Consider the following 25,424-nt stretch of genomic DNA (forward strand, 5'->3'; position numbering starts at 1 on the left):
AATTATGAATTAGCAGTATCACTTTATTATCCTCCTATTATTATTATTATTATCATTCTATTGTATCCTATTATATCATTGTTTTCACCATTTACTCCGAATCTAAATGTATTAGTGTTATTTTAGCTAAATGTAATGTCAATATGTTATATGCCAAAGAAACAGGCTGTGAAATCCTGTAATCGATTGCCGAACACAGACAGGCAGTCAGAGAGAGAGAGATCCGTTTCTCTGTGTTAGACCAAGTTCCCAGAATAGACACTCGCCGACTCGTCTGTTTTGCTTTCTAATATGGAGGAAGTATCGGCGGATTAACTGTTGCTGCCTGCACCACTACTGTAACATATTACAGTGTGATCCAAGAAAGATATTCCAATGGGTGAAATGTGTAGGCTAGTCCTAATTTCCGAGCATAGGTGATTGGATTATTCAATCTCCTGCGTTTATAAAGTAAAGAAAGAAAGAAAACCAATGCAACTCAGTGATGATATTTAGCCTACAAGGATAACGGTTACTCTGCTATAATGACATATGCCCGTGGATAAACGCTCAACATCCGACCATTGATTCATCCAGACAATGCGATGCGTGCTGCTGTCTCCACGACATCCAGCGAGACAGGTGGGTCTCACGTAAGAAAGCCAGACGGCTCGCGACTCAACCGTGATCCGATACCTGTTGATGCAGGAGTGGGGGGTTCCAGAAGTCTCTATGACACCATTCGAAATGTTTTTTTTCCCCAAACAGCAATGCCAAGAGAGACACTCTATCATTTTATGTAACCTTTTTGAATTAGACTGAATGGGCACTATAGTTGATGAGACGTTCTGTCTCTACTGAAATGTATTTCCAGCTGCACCTGTGAATATTGTGACAGGTTAGTATGAGACAGCATGTTATCTGGCATATCTCTCAGGGACTGCCTACTCACTGACTCTTGATTTCATCCAATACCTTTGAATATACTACGTATGCTTTTCTGATTCTTTAGCCCCCCTCGGTTTAAAATAGGCGTCTCCTTACTCCTTGTTCTATGGCTAATTCCTTAGGAACCGGTGGATCCAGTTCTATCCCCTCGTTCTTTATTTAATTTAGTCTAAAAACAAGTTGAGTCTTCGACCCCATTGCTGCTGTAGTAAAAACAACATCCAGCGATACACAGTCTATAAATGTTGACGTGTCCATATTTAGGCTTATGAAGGTGTACTTCATAGAACACTGTAGGATACAGGGAAGGTGTGTGCGGGGGTCACGTTTGAGGTGGAAAAGTTGACGGTTTAGTTCAGCACAGAGGAAGTAACCACCAAAGCTACTTATTGAGGAGTGCGCTGCTCTGTTCCTAAACTTTATTCAGGTTGTATGCGGGACAGGACAGTGTTATACTCAACTGAAGTTTTTTGGGGGGCATCCCACTTTTTTTGGAGGAGAGTTTCCCTTCATTTTTTTGTTTGTTATTGTCTATCAAAAACATATTAGGCTACTGAGCATTTGCATTTGAATTTTAAGAGGTGCAGCTTCCGCTGACGAAGATCACTGATTATCACTTGAACAGGGGAGACACAAAAGGTAATGTCCAATCAAACATTTTGTCAATTTATCAAGTTACAGGCATCCTACACATTATAATGCACTGAAAACGATTAGGCTACCATCCTTACAAGACAACGTTATGTAACTTTGTAATACGTTTATAATAACTTTTCATAATTGTTTTATCTGGATGCAATATATCAACTTCGACGATGCTCCTTCTGCGTACTGTTTAGGAGCGATTGATAGATACATTAACAGTATATCCCATTTGATTGCTCATGTCATACAATATCAGGGGACGGCCGATTGTGTCAATCTAATGCCTTGATTCATATCATATAAATGAGAGAGAAAAATCTAGCCATATAGTTTTGCTTAAACTGAAGGGAGATCGTTGGCTGTCAGTTAGCCTACACACGTGCACGGCGGAGCGTTTGTAGAGACAGGTGTCCACCACCGAGGCGCGGAAAGCTGGGGAAAATACTTCTTATGGGCTTTCCGTTTATTGCAAATGAAACACTTCTAATTTCAATAGTCAAAAATATAAAGGTAAATTATATTGATTGAATTAATCAAATAACTTAGGTTGCTTATCACTAAAATAACTGTTTTGTATGTATTTATTTGAATAGCCTAGTCTACCCATGTATGACTGAATATAAATTCGAGAGGAAATACTCTTAAAAATATAAACATATCACGGCTCTTAGTCTTATGTATGAATCGTTTGCATTGTAGGCTAATAGATATCCAAATGATTGAAGAGTCAATTATTAGGGAAAATCTAAGTGCATGCAATTATTTATTGACTGATTATGAATATGTCTTGTGAGATTTTTATTGTATTGTATGTAGAAAGAAGTGGTGATCATTTACAAGACATTTGCCAAAATGTTGACATCTGTATTCTAGTTCCTAGTAGAAAATGTTTTGCTTGGTCTGTCCTCAAGATTGGGTTTCTGTTTTTGTTTTTTAACTGAACTATGAGGGCTTAGCCCCCTTGTGGGTCATACTATGAGGACAAACTCCTCTTGTGGGTCATACTATGAGGACAAACTCCTCTTGTGGGGTCATACTATGAAGCTGTACTCCTCTTGTGGGTCATAATTATCTTGTGCATCAAACATCAATACTACACCATTTCATCTGAACCACCAACAGATAATACATGTCTACAACATTTCCGTTGATACTGATAGCAGACATTAGGTTGGCCAGTGGGGGTTTGTTTGCACCTCACCACTGTTCTCTCAGACACATTTATTTTTAGCTTAAGGCCTTTGTTAGAGGACGTGAAACTACTAGAACTGCAATGTGTGTTCTCACTCCATGTACATGTATAGCCCATATTATAGTTTTATCTGAATATATGTGTTACTTCTCTAACAGTGCAACTTTCAATGAGCCACTTCATTCTATTCAAAGGCTATATTTTACAACCCACCAGCCCTTCAGCAGCTTTTTGGGAAGTTGAACAATAGAGTTTTATGTTGCGAGACAATAAACTGGGTGTGTGAACTTTTCGGCTTCAGTTTTATTTGAACACTGTATCATTTTTATACATCATATAATTGCATCAGTCATAATAAGTTTAATGTATTTTCACTCAACCTTTATTGTAATATATTAGTGAAATATCTCAAATTAATCATTGCTTTTTTCAAAATCAAAATATCCTCTAATTTGGCTATTTTAGCATTTATAAATATTTATTATCATTCATAATGGCTTATTAATTAAATGTATTATGAAGTGTTGCCTAAACGTACAATGATCACGTAAAAAACAAATCACTCCAACCAAACAGTATAATATGGCTAATTTCATAAGGATTTAGAAGAGGTTTGGAAGAGAGTGCCCACTGGGCACAGACGTCAAATCTACATCTATTCCAAGTTGGTTCAACTTAATTGAATTGAAATGATGTGGAAACAAAGTTGATTCCACCTCTGTGTGCCTAGTGAGTAAGCATCGTGGTTCAGCTCAGGTGCTCTTCTAATTTATTGTTTCTTTTGATACCCAAAGCTCTCCACCAACTATGGAAACAGAGGCAACTGATGGATATTCTGCAAGTAAGTCAACTCTTCAATCACTCTCTAACCTGAAGCCTCCTGACCTATTCTAATTCTTAAAACTTTTGAAAAGTTGTGTTAGCGAGAACCTGTTCCACATTGCAGATGCTGGATGTGTCTCTCAATTGTCATTTTGTGCTTTTATACAAGCTGGTCTTTCTAATCAAGTTTGTAGCGTATCCGTCCGTATCCATAGAAATTGTACATTTTTAATTGTTCTGGTTTCCTGAAGAGAGGCCTACAGGGATACTGGGCAGATGGACCAGGTGTAGTAGCAGGGGCGGACAGTCCTGCTAGGAGAAGGAGGTATCCCCTCTCCTCTCCCACCCTCCTTCTCCTTCACAAGCCACATGTGTTCTGATCCTGTAAAACGATCCTGCCAACTTCGCTCTCCTAGAGATGTCTTATCATCAGTAGGGTGGTTCTGTACCAGGAACACAGTGGTACTTCCCTCCTCTTTACATTCCCCTTCACAGATTCCCACTGATAGAACATACTGACAATCTGGAGTTTGACAACTCCTTCTTGTGTTTATTGGTAATAGGTTTGGGATGAGTGGTCAAAAACATAAACGTTATAGTGTGAAGGAAAAAAGTAGGATGAAGTAGGATATAGTGACTTCTGCTTTCATTCACATCGCTGATACACATCTATTTTGGTTAATGTTGGAAGTATACTGCCATATGTTCACTAACATGTTCATAGGCAAGTTGGTGAATGAGATCTCTCACAGTCTAGAGGGAAGGTCCGGAGGTTGAGAGTTTGACAGGAAAAACCAGATCCTTGCTCTAGCCTGTGTGTTTCCAACAAGCCACAACATAGTTAATCTGTCATCCGGGGGGAGAAATCCTGCATAGTTCCAACCCTTGATCGTTCTTACTTTGTGTCATTCCTATTTCTTTGGCTCATTATAGTCCTCCCACTCCCTCCCATGGCATTTTTATAACCAGCCAACCACTTGTTGCTGATAGTTTAACACATGTTCTCAATCTCACTTCATGAGACAACCTGCAGTAAACTAACATGTCTGATAAGATAAATCATATACGCGGTAGCCTATATCATGATTTCTTGTTCTCTCTTTGTCATTTTCATACATTTTATTTTCCTTTTGGCAACGCCAACACATGGAACAATCCATATCTGATGCGTTACATACATTGTCTTCTTCCAGTGAAGCCTCCACTGTCTATACAAGTCATCTGGGCCATGGTGTGGTGGTAAATACAGTATTGAGTCAGCTAACAAGTGGTGTGAATCAAAGCTCTGATTCTGACTTAGCAGACTGTGTGTGTGTGCGTGTGTGTGTGTGCTGTTGGCCCCAGTCGCTGATGTGGCCATACTCTGTCTCCTCAACCTGGCCCACGGGTTCCAGCATGCATCACTTTGGGGGCAGCGATCTGCAATTTTAACTATTGTATGAGGAATGGCAGATGATAAACAAGTGAGTGTGTTTGAGTGAACACATATGACTCTATCAAACCATTACAATACATTTGAGTCATTTAGCAGTCGCTCCTATCCAGAGCAACTTACAGTTAGTGCATTCATCTTAAGATAGCTAGGTGGGACAACCACATATCACAGTCATAGTAAGTAAATTTTTTTGTCAATAATGTAGATATCTGCCTCCCGAGTCACGCAGTGGTGTAAGGAACTGCATCGTTGTGCTTTAGGCGTCACTACAGAACCGGGATCGTGACCGGGAGACCCATGAGGCGGGGCACAATTGGCCCAGCATTGTCCGGGTTAGGGGAGGGTTTGGCCGGCCGGGATTTCCTTGTTCCATCACACTCTAGGGACTTCTTGTGGCGGGCCGGGTGCCTGCAAACTGACTTTGGTCGCCAGTTGGACAATGTTTCCTCCGACACATTGGGTGCAGCTGGCTTCCGGGTTAAGGCAGCAGTGTGTCAAGAAGCAGTGCGGCTTGCCAGGGTCGTGGTTTGGCTGACGCATGGCTCTCAACCTTCATCTCTCCCGAGTCTGTAGGGGAGTTGCAGCGATGGGACAAGACTGTAACTAGCAATTGGACATCACAAAATTGTGGAGAAAAGGGGGTAAAAGTACATTAAAAAAAAACATTTCAGAGCTAAGTGAGTGTTAGTTCACTAAATACTTTATTTATTATTATTATTTATTTAAGTATTTTTGGTGGGGGAGGTGTGAGGAAGGGGTGCGATGGGGGGTGCTGTGGGATTATTTAAGATACTCTTTGAAGATGTAGGGTTTCAGAAGTTTTCAGAAGCGGGGCAGCGTATCTGATGTCCTTGGGGTCCCAAGACAGAGAAAAGTTTGGACTGGACTGTTGGAGTTGCCCTCCCTTGAGCAGAGCCTGAAGGTATGGAGTGGCAGTTCATCTTGCTGCTCCATAGGCAAGTACCATGGTATTGTAGTGAACGTGAGCTTTTTTTATGTTTGCAGAGAACGACAGGGTGTAGTCCAGGGTCATGCCACGGTTCTTTGCACTCTGGAAGAGGGACAGCGTAGAGTTGTCAACCGCGATGGCGAGGTCGTGGAGAGGGCAGGCCTTCCCCAGGAGGAAGATCAGTTCCGTCTTGTTGAGATTGCGATTGAGGTGGTGCAGAGATGCTTATCACCACCTGGATGTCAGAAGGGGAAGGAGAAAATAAGTTGAGTGCCATCCGCATAGCAATGATAGGAGAGAACATGTGAGGATATGACGGAGCCAAGTGACTTAGTTTATAGAGAGAAGAGGAGAGGGCTTGGAAGCGAGCCCTGGGGGACACCAGTAGTGAGAGTAGTGAGTAGTGAGAGATACAGATCCTCTCCACATCACCTGGTAGGAGTAGACTGCCAAGGATCTGATGGTTCACGGTTTCGAAGGCAGCGGATAGATCTAGGAAACTGAGAACAGAGGAGAAAGATTCAGCTTTGGCTGTGTGGAGAGCCTCCGTGACAGAGAATATCAGTTTTGGTTGAGTGACCCGTCTTGAAGACTGACTGGTTAGGGTTAAGAAGATCGTTCTGAGAGCGATAGGGAGAGAGTTGGTCAGAGACAGCACACTCAAGTGTTTTGGAAAGAAAATAAAGAAGTAATACCAGTCTGTAGTTTTTGACGATAGAGGGATCAAGTGTTGGTTTCTTGAGGAGGGGTGCGACAGTGGTCAAGGATGTGTTGATGAGGGAAGTGAGGAATGGGAGAAGGTTTCCAGAGATTGTCTGGATAAGGGAGGAGGGAATAGGATCAAGCGGGCAGGTTGTTGGGTGGCCTGACCTCACTAGTAACAGGATTTCATCTGTAGAGAGAGGGGAGAAAGAGGTCAAAGCGTAGGGTAGTTCTGTGTGAGTGCGACCAGTGGACTCAATAAGCTGAGTGAATGAAGAGCGGATGTCGTCAATCTTCTTTTTAAAGTGGTTGACAAAGTTGTCCACAGAGAGGAAGGAGGGAGGGGGAGGATTAAGGAGGGAGGAGAAGGTGTAAAAGAGTTTACTAGGGTTAGCAAGCTCGTCTTTGAAACCAGTTTCAGCGAAATGCCTTTAAGGGTTTCAGTAATAATTACAAGTACATAAAACATTTGAACATCAACATTCAGGTGCTACGAGTACACACCACCTTTGAGACACACTGAGCCTTTACCTGACCTGAGAGGCCCTACTGAGCTGCTAGGCAGCCGTCATGGCATCAACACTTAGCACAGTAATGGAAAATCCTTCATAACAAATCTGGGCCACCCCTATCTCTACAACAGACACCACTGCCATTGGATAGCCACCCATCAGTCACCTGAGATTTCATCCAACCCCAGCGTGGCGTGCAATCGGAGACCAGACCCAGGGATTGTGTCATCATGGTCATGGACCACAACTCCCAGTGTGTCTCACTCAGCAGCAGCCAATCACAACATTGTAACACCACATAAAATACAAGCATTTTATTTTAGCTTCCATGAGAGAAGCTTTGGCGAAGATTTACTGTTAGACTGTTATTTTCAGGTACTTTCCTGTAAACCTATATTAACAAAATACTCCCAGGTGCTAGCTGGTACAGTGTTGTCTATGCTGTGGTCTGGCTCCTGTGGGATTTGACACCTGGGTCAGTGGGGGTGCTGTGGTGTTGCTGCTGCTGCTGCTGTATTGTCTGAGAGGCTGTGCTGGGGCCAGGCTGTAACGGGATAAGGGATTGTACAGCTCTCCTTCTGAGTGGACAGGACAGGACAGGACACACAGCTATAGCTATCCCATAGCACTGCCTGTGTCAGGGAGGGTGCTGACAGGCCGCAATCTGATCTGATCTGTATGGAGAGGACACGAGGCTGACAGAAAAAGTAGCCAGCAGACAGCAGCCATACCACCTTGCACTCTGGTACTGTACTGGCTAGCACCTAGAAGCTAAGCAAGTGCTGGGTCTGGTTGGCAGATCATCCACAGAAATTCTGTTTGCTACTGAAAGTGGTTCAGAATGATTTCCTGTTATGAATTAGACGTGTGAAATACAGCATTAAATTATCCCCTGGCTAAGTATCTCCGGGTATCATCAGACATTTTTACACTTTTTTTTTAGATGGTGGGATTGCTACAATTGACACCTCTCAAAGCATTTATGTGAGGATGCCATGACATTTGGAGAGATGGAGTTTGTATGTACAGTATGTACTGTATCTGTATGCTGTTCAGTGCAGTGCAATGCTGCACAATGCGACGTTCCCAGCTCTCTTGTTTTCTGTCACCCAGGTAATGGAGACTGCTCTCCCAGGAAGACAGAGAACTCTAGAATGTTGGTGGACCTGTCGGCAAACACACCCAATGCACAGCAGCCCCAGGGTCCTTATTCACCGACTGGTGAGTGGATACACACACACGCACACACACACACACACACACACACACACACACACACACACACACACACACACACACACACACACACACACACACACACACACACACACACACACACACACACACACGCACACACTAACACACACACACACACACCACACACACACACACGTCAAGAAACAGTTTATTTTCTTTTATCAAAGGGTCATCAGAAATGTATGTCTTATCTGAAGGGTCTTGCGTAGTTCCCTTCCTTAAATTAACAGAAATAGGAAGAGCTGAGACATGGTGCCATTCTTCTCATTGTCTTCAGACATGTCACCATGAGGTGGCTGAACCAGAAAAGGGAAGTTGTTTCCCGCAGCATCCCCCAGTATTAGTAGCCTGGTCCTAGATCTGTGTCAGAGGGAGAGAGAGATTCTCACAGATACAGCTTGTGTCATCCCGACCCAGAGGTTGAATAACACCACTACGCCATGACACCGCTGTTGTAACACAACACTGAAATTAATCAGTTGTGTCAGTGTGTACAAAACTACAAAACATGTTTGCCTATACACCTGTGTTTAGAATCAAGCTATTAATATGGTATAGCATTTAAAATTATTTTTTCATTTACTTCAGCAAAATACCTCTACAGTTCCACTAGCAAAATACCTTATGGGTGGCTCTTCTTGATCTTCTTGATCTCTGACCCTTGAGTAATGTAAACTACGAGGTGTTCAATACACAGCCAGGTATGGGACAGGTATCCTTACTCAGATTAGCTTATGATAGCACTTTTCACTTAGCTCGGATACCTACTGTAGTTTCTCCTCCTTGGTAACATGACCCGTCATGCTTCGGGAGTTTCTTTATATTTTATTTATCTGGGTTCTATAAAATGCTGTTGTCGCAGCAACCATCTCAAGTTCAGCCAGCTTCGACAGAGAGTGGCGAGCTCTTCATGTGTATACCCCACCTACAATACCCCTAGATCTGCTAACTCTGTGTTGCCAGGATACAGCTCTGGAGGATAAATTCAATGTCATGCTGTTAGTAAAAGAGGAGCTCTTTCAGTTCACACAAGGCTAAGAGATAAAAGGGGAAATATTGCTTAAGAAAATACTGCCATGTTGGTACAGAGATTGCCATGTCATTGCTGGCAATAGCAGGACTCCAGAATTCTATTTGGTCTGTGTTGGAAGATAGATGGAAGTTGTCAATCATATCACCTCAGTGGAGTGGATAGTGTGACTTAGTGTCAACCCTTATAGTAATCCCCATGATTTAGTGTCAACCCTATAGCAATCCCCATGACTTAGTGTCAACCCTATAGCAATCCCCATGATTTAGTGTCAATCCTATAGCAATCCCCATGACTTAGTGTCAACCCTATAGCAATCCCCATGACTTAGTGTCAACCCTATAGCAATCCCCATGACTTAGTGTCAACCCTATAGCAATCCCCATGACTTAGTGTCAACCCTATAGCAATCACCATAGTAAATGTTGTTGTCAACCCTATAGCAATCACCATGACTTAGTGTCAACCCTATAGCAATCCCCATGACTTAGTATCAACCCTGTATCAATCCCCATGACTTAGTGTCAACCCTATAGCAATCACCATAACTTAGTGTCAACCCTATAGCAATCCCCATGACTAAGTGTCAACCCTATAGCAATCCCCATGACTTAGTGTCAAACCTATAGCAATCACCATGAATTAGTGTCAACCCTATAGCAATCCCCATGACTTAGTGTCAACCCTATAGCAATCACCATGACTTAGTGTCAACCCTATAGCAATCACCATAGTAAATGTTGTTGTCAACCCTATAGCAATCACCATGAATTAGTGTCAACCCTATAGCAATCACCATGACTTAGTGTCAACCCTATAGCAATCACCATAGTAAATGTTGTTGTCAACCCTATAGCAATCACCATGACTTAGTGTCAACCCTATATTAATAAAACTGACTTAGTGTCAACCCTATAGCAATCATCATGACTTAGTGTCAACCCTATATTAATAAAACTGACTTAGTGTCAAACCTATAGCAATCACTATGACTTAGTGTCAACCCTATAGCAATCACCATAGTAAAGGTTGTTGTCAACCCTATAGCAATCACCATGACTTAGTGTCAACCCTATATTAATAAAACTGACTTAGTGTCAACCCTATAGCAATCACCATGACTTAGTGTCAACCCTATAGCAATCACCATAGTAAATGTTGTTGTCAACCCTATAGCAATCACCATGACTTAGTGTCAACCCTATATTAATAAAACTGACTTAGTGTCAACCCTATAGCAATCACCATGACTTAGTGTCAACCCTATATTAATAAAACTGACTTAGTGTCAAACCTATAGCAATCACTATGACTTAGTGTCAACCCTATAGCAATCACCATAGTAAAGGTTGTTGTCAACCCTATAGCAATCACCATGACTTAGTGTCAACCCTATATTAATAAAACTGACTTAGTGTCAACCCTTTAGCAATCACCATGACTTAGTGTCAACCCTATAGCAATCACCATAGTAAATGTTATTGTCAACCCTATAGCAATCAGCATGACTTAGTGTCAACCCTATAGCAATCACCATGACTTAGTGTCAACCCTATAGCAATCACCATAGTAAATGTTGTTGTCAACCCTATAGCAATCACCATGACTTAGTGTCAACCCTATATTAATAAAACTGACTTAGTGTCAACCCTATAGCACTCACCATGACTTAGTGTCAACCCTATAGCAATCACCATAGTAAAAGTTGTTGTCAACCCTATAGCAATCACCATGACTTAGTGTCAACCCTATATTAATAAAACTGACTTCGTGTCAACCCTATAGCAATCACCATGACTTAGTGTCAACCCTATAGCAATCACCATAGTAAAAGTTGTTGTCAACCCTAGCTATCGACACACTCCACTTGAATATAAAATAAATATTGGATGAAATATTGAGTTTGGTCTTATTGCAATTAGCTCATAGAAACGCGTTGAATAACAGATTCATACATGGAAAAACAGGAAAAAAATCTAAAGGAAGTTTGTGTCTGAGAGATATAGGAAACATCATGAACTTATTTATATGTATATTTTAAACAAATCCAACAACTTATTTTAGGCACCAACATTTGAACTGGTATCAGGCTACCTTCAGACAAGTCTTGGGAAACTTGTGGGTGTCCTAGAGAAAAACATGTAGGTGTTCGTGAGAGTCTCATCTTTCCATAGAGGGGTCATATTAACGTGTTGCCCAAACTGTTCGGCAAAGGGGCAGGTGCTCCAGCACGCCTAGGGCTCCATCTGTGCAAGTGCCTGGTCTAGTATGAAGGAAGACTTCAAGTTTTTGCGCTAAGCTAGTTAGCATTGGCTCACAAAACAACCTTTAACTTCCTTCATACTGGATGCTAACATAAACATGGTACTCACGACTTCATCTGACTCTCGGGACGTAGAAACTAAGTGGGCTTATTGCCAAAATCCCCTTTAACAGAGCCTAGGAGACTGAAGGGACGGTCAGGGGATGGATTATATGGATGTGAGGTTGGGGTTATTGCTCTGGCTCCTTCCGTACCTACACTATGATTATGGTTTCAGTCACAAATCACAAACAGGCTTGACTGGATGGTTATGATTAACGTCCGTATCAGGTTTTCCTTCAGACTACTGTAGAGGAATGCAAGAAGTCTCCTTCTCACGGTATGATGCCTCTGACTTTGTATGACCTAAAAACGTGTATGTACTGTATATGCTGTATATGAATATGTTGTATGTATATGCAGTACAGGAAAACAATGTGTTCTATTGTTCTTATTTAAAATGTGTGTTTCTGTTCTTGTCTAATAGAATTATGTATTTTGTCATACTTTATGTTTTGTGTGGACCCCACGAAAAGTACAGTAGCTGCTGCTTCTGCAACACTTAATGGGGATCCTAATAAAAAAACAAATTCCAAATGTTCAAGATTAAGGTCCCAACGTATATGCTAAGCACTTTTTGGGTAAACCGGCCAAATTAACATAGAAACGTGAGATAGATCTGTCATTTCCATTGAACGTAAGTCTAAGATGCGGTAGATATGTTCTATGTGTGCTGTTTCTATGCGTCCCGTTCTTAATATTTATTTTTGTGTCTTTTACTTTCAGTTTTATACAGCAGCTTTAATAAACTGCTGAAAATACAATCATTTTGGTTATTGAAAATATACTTCAGATGGTACAACGATTCTCTACACAATAGATTGCTTGTTTTGTGAAACAAACTGAAATTAGGAAAACTATTTGAATTTAAGCAACCAGGAAATGGCGGGACAATTTCTGCATATTGTATCTTCAAAAGTTGTGTGGGAGAGGACGATCTCTAATTATTCTGTGGCTATGTGTGTGTGTCCCTAGTGACTCAAGAGTCAAAAGTTACTAAAGCCAGACTGGAGGAGTATGTATCTGGGCCATATTTGTGTGTCTGTGTGTCAGTCTCCCTATAATGTCGGATGAGGGATACTGAGAGTCTAGTGGCCAACCCAGTAGAGTTGAGGCCTTTGTGCCTTTAGTCAGCCAGAATCCCCCCCCCATCAAGCCATCCAGCCAGTCTCCCAGCGCCAGTCAAATCGAAACCCACAGGGGCTAAGCAGCACCTGTCCGCAGCACTCCGCTCTTCCCCTCCTCCTCCTCCTCCTCCCCAGGGACAAGGGCTGGGGTCAATTCGAATTAAAGGCAGTCAATTCAGCAAGTGATTTTAAATGTAAATAAAATGGAGAAGAAAAAAATTGCTTCTACTTCTCAGTTTATTGAGAAGTCATTTAAAATAGATAACATTTTTCTATTCAATTTTGAATTGTTATTTAAGTTTACTTGACTGCCTTCAATTAGAATTGACCCCAGCCTTGACAAGGACTGAGTGGAACTAGACCATTCTGTTTCTCAGCTCTCCCTCCACAAATCTCTAATGTTCAGACCAAGTCAAGTATCGCCCGTCCACTTCTGGGACTAACCCCGTTTTTCTCCACATAACTACTTTACTGTGTACATTCCAGAAGTCTCAGGTTTAAAATAGATAACAGAAATAATTGTGCCCCTGAGTGGCACAGTGGTCTAAGGAACTGCATCTCAGTGCTAGAGGACAGACCCTGGTTCGATTCCAGGCAGTATCACACCCAGCCGTGATTGGGAGTCCCATAGGGCAGCGCACAATTGGCACAGCGTCGTCCGGGTTAGGGTTTGGCCGTGGCAGGCCGTCACTGTAAATAAGAATTTGTTCTTAACTGACTTGCCTGGTTAAATACAAAATAATTGCATATAATTAACAATAACTAACAATTTTTTTGTCAGATTTGATGAGTCCCTGCCTCTAGAGGTTAGCATTAACTTTGGCAATTTATGTTGAGCATCATTATATTACTTATTTCTCCAGGGGAAATAACATGCAGATTTGATGAACTTGTTCCAATCAGTGGATGTTTACATTCAAAGAGAAACAGATTTACAAGGTTTAGACTCGTAACCTAGAGCCACTGCACCTCTTACTGGAAGAACGAGGATCATCCACTAAAGCCATGTCATGTGATTGTCATGTGATTGTCTGAAAAACTGTAATTGGATTGGTCATACCTGTCTCTTCCAGAACACACCATCAAACAAGAAGAAGAGACAGAATATGAAAGGGACAGGAGGACCACAGCTGAGGATATGGGACAAAGTGGGGAAGAGGAATCGGGATTGGAAGAGCCCATAATTGACAGACCAAACAACCTACAGGATGGGGTCCCTGGGTCAGATGGGTCATGTGACCCAGGAACTCAGCTGCCCAATGGTAAATGTTTCTCTAAAGTTGCTACCCCTTATGTCCCTTTCACAGTATATTGCCCAAACCTAATGTACTTTATATTGAACAACAATGGCTCAATACTCTCTAATGTATCTAAGGATTGTCAATGTTTTACCATTAACATCTAGCAAACTGCAAAAAACCATTAGTTATACGTTAGTAAATTATGAATAAATTATACTTCACGTTGTAGCTCCCTATGAGATATGAATTTTACAGACTCAAGCAATTTTCTTTTATTCTGTGAGTCAGAAATTGTTTCTACGGGTGTGGAGCTAGAGAGCTTTGCTGTTTTGTAGAATACAATAGTTTAGCCTTGGAATGATTTTCATGGATAACATCCCAGGAATCCTCCACAACCTGTTCCCGAGCCCTTAACTGACGCCATTACTGTGCCTTGGTCTTCGCAGATTTAGGATCACATTTCACTTTTCCAAACGTTCGGCCGCAGATCACGAGATGATCATCGAGACTACTGTAGTTTACTGGTGAACCGGGCAAACTTTTTGCGTAGCTACAGACAAACATACTTCCATGGTAAAGCTGGTATTAAAGATGTACAGCACTTTAACACAATGGAAGATTATAAGACACACTGTAAGACTCCTTAAGTCTTAACCATTTACTATCTGAAGAGACTTTGATGGCCACACTAAACCTTATTAACTTATACCAACTTAGTGGTGTTGGTGGTGTTTGTGTATCTGTGTGTAGAAAACATACAGCCCTACTGGGCGTCTGGTGAAGGATGAAAACTCACTGTATTTCTACACCTACTTTGTGGTGCGACAGGGAGCTGTAGAAGAGACCCAGAGCAGAGCTATTAGGGTGGAGATCTAACACCTCATCTCACCACACTCCAGACACTATTACTGTAGTAGCAGTAGGCTGTAGTTCAAATGAATCAATTGTACACAGCATACATCAGGCACCACACGCTAGTGTTTTTCCACCCACTGACAATCCTCCTAGAAATATATTCACTGCATTATTTGAGATGTTACAATGTTCTCAGCTAAGGCGTGTTGCTTGCCTTTACCAATCAAACCATGTTTTACCATCGCAATGTGTTGATTGCTGTTGAGTAGCTGTGAACCTCCATTTCCGTCTTTCTCAAGTTTGTTCGGTCCACTAGCCGAGTGAAAACTCATGACTAGGTGGCTGGTGGTCTGTGGGTATTGTGTGTTGCTTTTCTGGCTATATGTAAAAGGGGGAGTGAGAGATGAGAGCCTGCACTTCCTGTGCCCCTTCAAGTGATAGGTCGTTCCAGTGTAACACTTCCTGTGCCCCTCTCAGGTGATAGGCCGTTCCAGTGTAACCAGTGTGGTGTGTCGTTCACTCAGAAGGGCAATCTGTTGAGACACATCAAACTGCACACGGGGGAGAAGCCCTTCAAATGCCCCTTCTGCAGCTACGCCTGCCGCCGTCGTGACGCACTCACAGGCCACCTACGCACACACTCAGGTCAGCCCCTCTACCTCCTCTCTTTTTTTGTTTCTTCCTCTATGTTCTTATCCTCTTCCTCCTTTTTCTCCTTGTCTTCCTATTCCCTTTGTCTTGGGTCCATGCTTCCTTTAACTTTTTTATTACTGTGGTTACTCGTTAGTATTTATCCTGGTTTCAATAACTTCTAAAATAGTCGATGCTATATGTTGATGCTATAGAACCGGCCTGTCTCGATGTAACTTAAAGCATGATCTGGTCTGACCTGTGTCTAAGTTTTTGTGACAGATTAGCAACAGACCCACAAATATCTAATCCTGACAGGGTTTCGTATTGTGGGATGAATGCATCTCCCTTGGGATTTTTGTGCAGACAGACAAGGGCAGTGGTTAGGCACCCAGGACATGCTGTTCCTATAACCTGCTCAGCTCACGTCTCCTCAGAGAGGAACTCTCTCTGTTATCTGTAGAGATACAGTATGGGGAGACCAGAGAAACACTGCCATGCTCTAACTGTACCCCACTTTCCTATCTCTGCGTATAGGCCTCTGTCTCTGTGTTCTCTCCTGCCTCTTCTTTGAGATCGGGGACAGACGACAGTATAACCTCATCTCTAGTGTTGTCCTCTTTGAAGTACTCAAATGTACAGTGCATTCGGAAAGTATTCAGACCCCTTGACTTTTTCCATATTTTGTTACGTTACAGCCTTATTCTAAAACTGACGAAATTGTTTGTTTTTTCCTCATCAATCTACACACATTACCCCTTAATGACAAAGCAAACACAGGTTTTAGAAATTATAAATGTAAAAACTGAAATATCACATTTACATAAGTATTCAGACCCTTTACTCAGTACTTTGTTGAAGAACCTTTGGCAGTGATTACAGCCTTGAGCCTTCTTGGGTATGACGCTACAAGTTTAGCACACCTGTATTTGGGGAGTTTCTCCCATTCTTCTCTGCAGATCCTCTCAAGCTCTCTCAGGTTGGATGGGGAGTGTCACTATTTTCAGGTCTCTTCAGAGTTGTTAGATCGTGTTCAAGTCCAGGCTCTGGCTGGACCACTCAAGAACATTCACAGACTTGTCCCGAAGCCACCCATGCCTTGTCTTGGCTGTGGGCTTAGGGTCAATGTCCTGTTGGAAGTTGAACCTTCTCCCCAGTCTGAGGTCCTGAGTGCTCTGGAGCAGGTTTTCATCAAGGATGTCTCTATACTTTGCTCCGTTCATCTTTCGCTCAATCCTGACTAGTCTCCCAGTCCCTGCCGTTGAAAAACATCACCACAGCATGATGCTGCCACCACCGTGCTTCACTGTAGGGATGGTGCCAGGTTTCCTCCAGACGTGACGCTTGGCATTCAGGCCAAAGAGTTCAATCTTGCTTTCATCAGACCAGAGAATCTTGTTTCCCATGTTCTGAGAGTCCTTTAGGTGCTGTTGTGTCTTTGGCATCAGTAAAACTGGTCAAAAAAAAAAACAATCAAAAATTCTCTGTAATTATTATTACGTGATTAAACTACTTCATCATGGAACTGTAATTGACTAGGAAGTCGGGACACCAAGGAAAATATTCAAATTGCAAAGTTATAATTTTCCTAACTTTCAGATATTTTAATATTTGATCACTTAGTCTTCTGATTAATTAATTATTCTTTACCTCACGTTAGTCTCATTCCAAACATCGTAAATTGTTGGTTATCTGCACGAACCCAGTCTTCGCTATGAGTCATCCATACATCAATTGTCTTAAAATCATTTATTTACTAACTAAGTACTCACAGATTCCATGAACACAGGATGAGATGTTACTATCCTTTGTGCAAGCACTTCCAAGAGTTAATGAACAGTGAGCGTGGTGAAATTTGGGGAGCGCATCGTCAGTAGTGTACCTTTGGTTCCTAGGGTGTTTCGGCCTTTCACACTATACACCCTCCCCAAAGGCGGCCAGCGACAAGGTAATCAATCCTACGCTTGCGTCCCATTCCCAATTAGTCATAGGAGTTGCCTTGTTGTTGATAGCCAACATCCCATGGGACTATGCATGGCAGGGGCGTCCTCCTCCCTGAGTCAAGCATTGTTGACCGCATACCTCCTGGCCCTCTCACTTCGGGGCCCAGCTGGGGTCTTTCCTCTTCATCCAGAGCCACTGACTGCTGCCTTCTGCCGCCTCCGATACAGCTTTGATTGCCAAACGCTGGCTCTGGCCCTTAATTCCCAGGTCTCTAAGCAGTCTGGTTGTAGATGTTGCCACAAAACCTCTGCAGCCCACCTCCACTGGTCGGACTTCTGTGTTCCAGCCATGATGCCGTGCTTCGGCAGCTAGATCAGCATAGTGCAGATGTTTTCGCTCATAAGCCTCATCTACTGAGTCCTCCCAGGGTACTGTGAGCTCAATGGAGAAGACCTTATTGAGCGAACGGGACCAGAGCACCATGTCAGGTCTTAGGGTGGTGGTTGCGATCTCCGGAGGAAACACAAGTTGCCGGCCAATGTCAGCTAGCATTTTCCAGTCGCGGGCCAAGCACAGCTGGTCTCGCTCTAATGGTGTAGAGCCGCTCTTCGGTGGTTTAGCCCCTTCGCGGACAAAGTTTGTCAGTAAGGAGTGTGATGCTGCTGTGGGTGGTAGGGAGTTGGTGGCAGTTCGCTTGTCCTCCAGGGCGGACGCAAGGTTTTTAAGTACTTGGTTGTGACGCCAAGTGTAGCGTCCTTGGGTGAGGCTTGTTTTACACCCTGTGAGAATGTGCCTGAGGTTGGCTGGCATGGAACAGAGGGCACAGTCCGGATCTTCACCATACCATTGGTGAAGATTAACTGGTGTTGGAAGGACGTCATATGTTGCTCTGATGGAAAAGCTCAACCGCCTCGCTTCCATGGCCCACAGATCCTTCCAGCTGATCTTCCTCTTCTCCACACTGTCCCATTGAGTCCACTGTCCCTGTTTGGCAAGAGAGACTGCCTTGGCCCACCTTGCAGCCTCCTCCTGATGGCGTACTTCCTGCACTACCATCTTCCGCCGCTCGGGTGCAGTGGCCTTACTCCAAGCAGCACGGCTAGTTAGCCCAAGGCCTCCTCTCCCTTGCTGAACATGACCCACAATGTCAGCATGTCTGAGGGCTGCTGTTGCCTCCTGGACTGCTTTTCCTGGCCTCCATTTTCGCCCAGTTGCCAAGGTCGGCGCGTTGTTGCTCACCACTGGGTCTCGAGATTCATTCAGTGTCAAAGTACTAAGTACTCACAGAAATGCATAACAAACAAGCAAAGTAGATATGGTTACAAAGAAATAATAGGAGAATGTGCCCTAGTGGGCTAAACCGGCATGGCGGCTTGTTAGACAGAGGGGAGTGGGGGTCAGCTGAGGAGACACGACAGAGTTGATAATTATAACAATTTAAATGCTAATCCTTTGCACATGAACGCTCACTCATTCGGGAATAATTGCAATCAATATATATATATTTACGCTCAGTGTGTCGTCGGGATCTCTGTTGAAAAGTTTGTTTCTGTTGGAGAGCTTGTCCGCCCTCTTTCTGTTGTGGTTAGAACGGGTGGTTCAGAGTGATATTCATTCATGTCGTTATGAATAGATGTTTCGGTCTTCGCGTCAATGATACCGAATTCCTGGCTGCAGACTAGTAATTAATATCAAAGACTTGTTCTTATTCTGTCGGTATCGATAGTCTAAGAGTTTAATCACTTGGGATGGTTCAAAGATTCAGCAATCTACTTTAACCTTATTTCCCTCTATGATAGAGGTACTGGTCTCGTCTCCACCCTTAGCCCTCTCATAATTGAGGTAAGCTCGGTCTGGTGATAGAAAACCCAGGTGGGGGTTTTATTCGGAACATCGAAAGGGCTGTCTCATGACGCCAGGTCCTGTCTGTGCCCCTGGTGGCGTGCCAATGACTTAGTGAAACTTTAAACAGAAATACAATTCTCTCACATCAACATCATTACATAGCATCCGTCATTTCACAAATAGTATCATCTTTACTCATTCATTTTGTACAACAGTTAGATGTAAGCCTCATAACTGGGGCTATTGTATAAACAGCTTTATGGTAATGAGGCCTTATTGTCTCTCATTTACCATTGCGTTAAGTTTGTTAAAATAGAGTCCTTTGTATCTCTCTCTCTTTTTCTGTCAATGCTTTCAGACACTCTTTCCATGTCTTTTTTTCTCTTTTGACCTTTTTCTAATTTTCACTTCCTGTTTTGTAAGGCTAAATGAATTCTTTACCCTCCTCCAGTCAGTGTAGACGGCACATTTAGGTGTACCGTAGTTCCTTATGTAGTCCTATAGTAGGTAGTAGTGCTGTATGAATCCCCTCAGCCTGCCTGTACTACACTACCTGAGGGTTGAAAGGAATGTTAGGAACTCTTCTGTGGCATAGGGAGTTGGTTGGAATGGCGTTCTCTAGATGAAAGGCCTCTTCTCCTTTCTCCTCTCTCTCCCTGCCCCCTGGCACACTGCCAGGAAACAGGTGGAGTGACGAGAGAGGGAGGTTAGGTGTGGGGAGAGAGATTGAGTGGGGAGAGAGACAGAGAAACAGAGAGAGAGACAGCGACAGGTGAATGCTTTGATGTATTGTGCAATCCGAGGGGCAAGACAAGAGTATACTTTCCCCTGTCAAGACACAGAGTGGCACTACATGGACTGTGTTGTATCTGAACCCCACCCAAACACATTGTTAAATATGAATATCAAGTTATTCTTTGAATTGCTGTTCAAATATTTGCAAATTGTTCATCCTGAAGATGTTTTAGATGCCTCACTTAGAGTGATGGGCTCACTCACTAATGACATTACATGAGACAACAATACGTTTCTGAGGTTCCTGTTTCTCACCCAACTGGGTGCAGCCGACTGTATCTGAAGGCAGAGAGAGTTAAGGCTATTTGCATGTTCAAGAATATCTGCTGAAAGTGGGATTTTTGTGATACATCCACCATCTGCAAATGGCTGGAGGTTTTGTAAATGAGTAATAGCATAAAATGTTTGTGTGTGGCCTATTCCAATATGAAAGTGTGACTGCCCATCCAGCTGGCTACAGTTAGCAGGTGCTGTGGCCAATATCATTGGAGCAGACAGACAGTTCAGGGTGTTTTTCAATTACACGGACATTGTATTAGCCTACATATGGAGAGACTCATAAGTAAAATAAATTACATGATAATGCCATTGCTAGTATAAAGCTTACTCATGGACCACAGTTTAAAATGCGCTAAACCAATTTGCATTCACAGGCCACAAAATTACATTAAGACAAGTAACCTATATAGTCATTTGATATCAGCTTGAAAAAACGTAAGCCAAACGTTCACATACTCACCAATATTTCCAATCAATTCCCATAGACTTAATGAAATGTTACCTCAGCCTATCTGTGTCTTACTTTCAAAGTACTTGTCAGACTGAAACATGTTATTCCCACAGTAACAGGTCAGGTAGTTTCTAGTAACTGGGGTCACCTCTGGTACCAGAACATTTTCTCATGTGAACGACACCTATTTTGGGCCAGTGTCTCTGGGCCACTGCTTGGTGTCGTCTGGACAACAGTTCCCCCTTGATGACTCATCCCGAAGACTTTCAGAGCCTTGTTTCTACTACGGAAGACTTTGAGTAGTACTTTTCAATAGTTTCAGACTTTAGTTGCCAAATCACTATGAATGTATTAATTCATTCATGAGTAATTCATTCATGAGTGAATGATTGAAGTACAGTTAATAAATGAATGGCGGAAGATTGGAAGGAAGGGAGGACGGAAGGAAGGATCAATGGATGGATCTTCTCTAGGGGAAAGCTAGAGGAGGTTTTGCACAATCTCACCAGCATAGACTCCATCAGAATGAAACTGGCAGCATGAATCACTCCCCACCTCCAGCTGCTGAGGAGAAACACAGACGTTGTTTAGGTCTGACGTTAGTTATTTTCCTTCTTCTACGGGATCTGTGTCTGTGTACAGCAGCCAATTGAGTTGTGCACCATAGTAGTAGTGATGGGCTCCCGGAAGAGTTGTAGGCTTTACCAGTTGTTCCAGGGCGTATGAAAGGCAAATGTGTGTATTCGAGTATTTTGGTATATCTCGCCTGCCCACACCTTCTCTGTCTTGTTGGCAATGATGGTGTGTGGGATCCCACTAATGGAAAATGATCACTCCATGAGCTCATAGCCCTGCTCTAGTTTCTGTGTTCTCCACGGGTTCTATGTGTTTACTAAAACCTCCTAGAGAGTTCACATAGAATTGCGTTACCGGTCTGTTTATGTGAGTTGATGAATGAATGAAATTAATAGTTTTTTTCCTTTGATGTCATTTCTCTAATTTAGTGGGTAAACCACACAAGTGTGACTACTGTGGGCGGAGCTACAAACAGAGGACATCATTGGAGGAGCATAAAGAGCGCTGCCATAACTACCTTGAGAGTGCTGGCATGGATCCCACCTCCGTCACTGGGCCTTATCCAGGTGAGTGTGAATGTCCTGCTCTGGTACAGAGACTTGCTATATGGTATCTCTGTTGATGGCATGGACTCAGAAACATTTGCTTTCTCTTTGGAACCTTTTTTACACCTTGCATTTTAACCTTTAATCATTTATAATTTAGGTATGAAGTTAAATTAAAGATCATTTTCTTTATATGGTTTGTGTGAGAATTCTGTGAACTCTACTTATGTTATTTTACACACCTGCCAACTACAGTACTACAGTACTACCTACAAGCCTTGGTGCAGACCTCTCACACACTCTCATGCTCTGACCCCTGACCCCCAGGTGAGGTCCCTAAAGAGCAGAGGCCCCTGGCTGAGGCCGCTGCCATGGCAACATTAAACCGGCCACCTGTCATTGAGAAACTGCAGAGTAATGTAGGGAAGAGGAAGAGTACCACTCCACAGAAGTTTGTGGGTAAGCAGCATTGCATCACTTCCTGTCTGGGAGCACCATAATGTGTTCACCATAAGGATCACTAACTCACAATTATTAATTGTAGCTTAGATAATTATTATTACAAATTACTCATTTGTAATTTTCAAAATTATGGTATTAAGGGTATCAGCAGGATATTTATTTAATCCCATTTTGGGATTGAATTTGACCTGTTCTGTTGGATTAAATTCAGTTTACACTTTTAACTGTTTATTTGTTTTGTTCAGTTCAACATACAGTCACTGCAACAGAATGAGTGTATAAATGCAAAAAAAGAATTGAATTGCGTGCCTGGGCAGCTGTACATTGAAACATGATACTGTTGTTTTGCATCTAACAGATGACCTTGACTTAATGGCAGAAATGAAGACACTATTCACATACTGCACACTTTAGTTTTATTAATGTAGATTTCACATTTCAGATCAGGTTGTTCCACTCTGAATATTTCATAATCTTTTTCATTTTTAATTTGAACATTTTGATCATTTTTTAATACATACATTTGAAAAATATATTGGTTTTGTATTAAGAAACAATTGTTTCGGTGTTGCAAACATTTTGTTGGCATATAACCGCCAATTTTTTGCATATTAGCGCGGAAGACAATTATTTTGTTTTTATTATTTACTGCTCTATTAGATAGAGGAAAAGATCGAGCGAGACACAGAGAGCGGATGAGAGAGACGAGGACATGTTTTCACTCTGTGGTTTGTTACACCTGTATCTCTGCAATAGCTCTTATCGAGAGAAGAGCAAAACAGCTCACCGCATCCCTGTTCTGGAGGGGTTAAACAGTACATTCAGATGGATGGGGCTTTCCACTATTAAACAACACAAGAGAAAATACAATAAGACAAAAACAAGAGAACTTTGATAGTGTTTAGCTTGTTAAAAACTGGAAAGGTTAGACGTGCACACAAAATGAAGGCACTCTTTCATATTCTATAGAGTTAGAGTTGTATGTATTCGGTACTGTCCAATGGTGTCATTCGACCGGACAGTTTCTCTTACGGGGAGCTTATGCATATGTGAGTTTCATTGTGGTAATATGTAAGCTGTGCTCTGCAGGTGAGAAGATGATGCGTTACAGTTACCCAGAGCTGAGCTATGAGATGGGTCTGAAGTATGAGAAGGAGGCAGAGCTGATGCAGGCTCACATGATGGACCAGGCTATCAACAACGCCATCTCTTACCTGGGCTCTGACTCCCTGAGACCCCTGGTCCACCATCCCCACCCCCATGGTCCCCACGGTCCACAGCCGTCTCTTTCTATGGCCGAGGTGGTACCCATGGTCAACCCCCTCTTCCACCACGTCTACCCTCTGGGGTCAGGGCTGCGTATGGACCGACCAGGTGGCCGCGACGCCCCACCTCATCCTTCACCTCTGCCCCCTCCTCCCCCTGACTTCCATCCTTCCTCCAACGGGCCCATCTCCCTCACCAGACCCAAGCAGCACCACCCACAGGGTACCAGAGAGGAAAAAGAGTCTCCTAGCAACAGTGGGCTGGACTCGGCCGACTCTGCCCGGAGCAGCCCACAGGATAGGCTGGGTTACCATTGGAACAACCCCCACCACCGTCCCAGATCCAACCCAGCATATGGCGGCAGAGAGGAGGGGCGAGGCGTGGCTGAGGTGGCCCAGGGAGTGGCTGCAGAGAGGCCTATAAGTCGGGAAGGGGTGCGTGTGTTTGGGCGAGAGGGGCGGAAGATGAGGGTGTTCCAGTGTGAACACTGCCACATTCTCTTCCTGGACCACGTCATGTACACCATCCACATGGGTTGTCATGGTTACAGGGACCCGCTGGAGTGCAACATCTGTGGCCACCGCAGTAAGGACCGCTATGAATTCTCATCTCACATCATCCGCGGGGAACACACCTTCAACTAGAGGGGTGGACTGGACAGGAGCCACCACTGGTCCCCGCCCCATCCCACCTCAGGACAGTGATGTTGAACTAACTGTGTGTGGTCAATGCAACCAACTAGGAGAGAGAGAACTAACCAACATTTGCTGCAGCATAATGATACTAGCTATATATCATTCCAAACAAATATATGAAGGTCTGGGCCAAATACACATTTGAATTGTGCAAGGTGTTTTGAAGAATTTGAGGTTGAGATATATATCTCAAGTGAGGGATTTTTTTGGGGAGTGAAGATGATCACAAAGAAGTAGTACACCTAGACAGTTTTGTCATGGTGTGTCTCAGATTGTCACAGAGCAGCTAATACTGTGAGTAGTTCGATTATAGTTTATCCCTGTTCCTTTCTTTCTGAATAATGTACTGTTGGACTTGTTCGTTGCCACATAGACTGCCATGTAAGGTCTCAACTTATCAAGGGGGCTTTCCCTGACCCCACCAACTGAACCATACTTTAGAATATAATATTCTTTCTTGCAACAGACTGTATATCTTCTCTGTCTTTCTAACTGCTAACTGCACAGGCGTGTTGTCACACTAGCCACATTAAAGAATTACATTTTCTGCAGAGGGAAAGAGAAAAGTGAGAGAGAAAGAGAGAGGGCCAGAAAGAAAAGGAGAGAGACAAAAAAAAGAGAAATATGGAAGAAAGTGAGGGAGAGGGAGAAAGAGATGAGAGAGAGAAAAAGAGCGAGACAGAGAGAGAGAGTGAGACAGTGTGTGTGAGAGAGAGAGACAGAGAGAGAGACAGAGAGAGAGAGCGAGACAGTGTGTGTGAGAGAGAGAGACAGAGAGAGAGAGAGAGAGAGAGAGAGAGCGAGACAGAGTGTGTGTGAGAGAGAGAGAGAGAGAGAGAGTGTGTGTGTGAGAGAGAGAGAGAGAGAGAGAGAGAGAGAG

General features: G+C 43.0%; 1 protein-coding gene and 1 long non-coding RNA gene across 3 annotated transcripts; one reads left to right on the plus strand and one right to left on the minus strand.

Annotated features, from left to right (window-relative positions):
- The first annotated feature begins 520 nt into the window (after positions 1–520).
- On the plus strand, positions 521–25,210 carry ikzf2 (IKAROS family zinc finger 2). Of its 2 annotated transcripts, none has more exons than XM_024407411.2 (8): positions 521–621; positions 3,559–3,605; positions 8,298–8,405; positions 14,034–14,222; positions 15,534–15,701; positions 22,005–22,142; positions 22,449–22,580; positions 23,673–25,210. In XM_024407411.2, the coding sequence occupies exons 2-8, from the start codon at positions 3,572–3,574 to the stop codon at positions 24,491–24,493; spliced, it is 1,590 nt and encodes a 529-aa protein (XP_024263179.1). In that variant the 5' UTR covers positions 521–621; positions 3,559–3,571; the 3' UTR covers positions 24,494–25,210. The 2 variants fall into 2 exon arrangements, with proteins under 2 accessions (XP_024263179.1, XP_024263175.1); XM_024407407.2 differs by lacking the exon at positions 521–621 and adding an exon at positions 1,098–1,566 and having other exon boundaries at positions 23,673–25,209.
- LOC121846197 lies at positions 5,346–7,759 on the minus strand. The gene is made up of 3 exons (XR_006083111.1): positions 6,666–7,759; positions 6,403–6,470; positions 5,346–6,205 (listed from the first exon to the last, which is right to left on the minus strand). It is a non-coding gene; the product is annotated as an uncharacterized LOC121846197 (long non-coding RNA).
- Positions 25,211–25,424: the final 214 nt, after the last annotated feature.

The sequence above is a fragment of the Oncorhynchus tshawytscha genome, linkage group LG03, assembly GCF_018296145.1.
Source record: "Oncorhynchus tshawytscha isolate Ot180627B linkage group LG03, Otsh_v2.0, whole genome shotgun sequence".
Lineage (NCBI taxonomy): Eukaryota > Metazoa > Chordata > Actinopteri > Salmoniformes > Salmonidae > Oncorhynchus > Oncorhynchus tshawytscha.

What these genes read in the sequence shown, in the direction of transcription:
- ikzf2 (XM_024407411.2), top strand. Translation starts at nt 3,572, where the DNA reads ATGGAAACAGAGGCAACTGATGGATATTCTGCAA. An exon ending in CCACCTACGCACACACTCAG is followed by an intron (nt 15,702 to 22,004) that starts GTCAGCCCCTCT and finishes TCTCTAATTTAG; the next exon opens with TGGGTAAACCACACAAGTGT. An exon ending in CACTCCACAGAAGTTTGTGG is followed by an intron (nt 22,581 to 23,672) that starts GTAAGCAGCATT and finishes TGTGCTCTGCAG; the next exon opens with GTGAGAAGATGATGCGTTAC.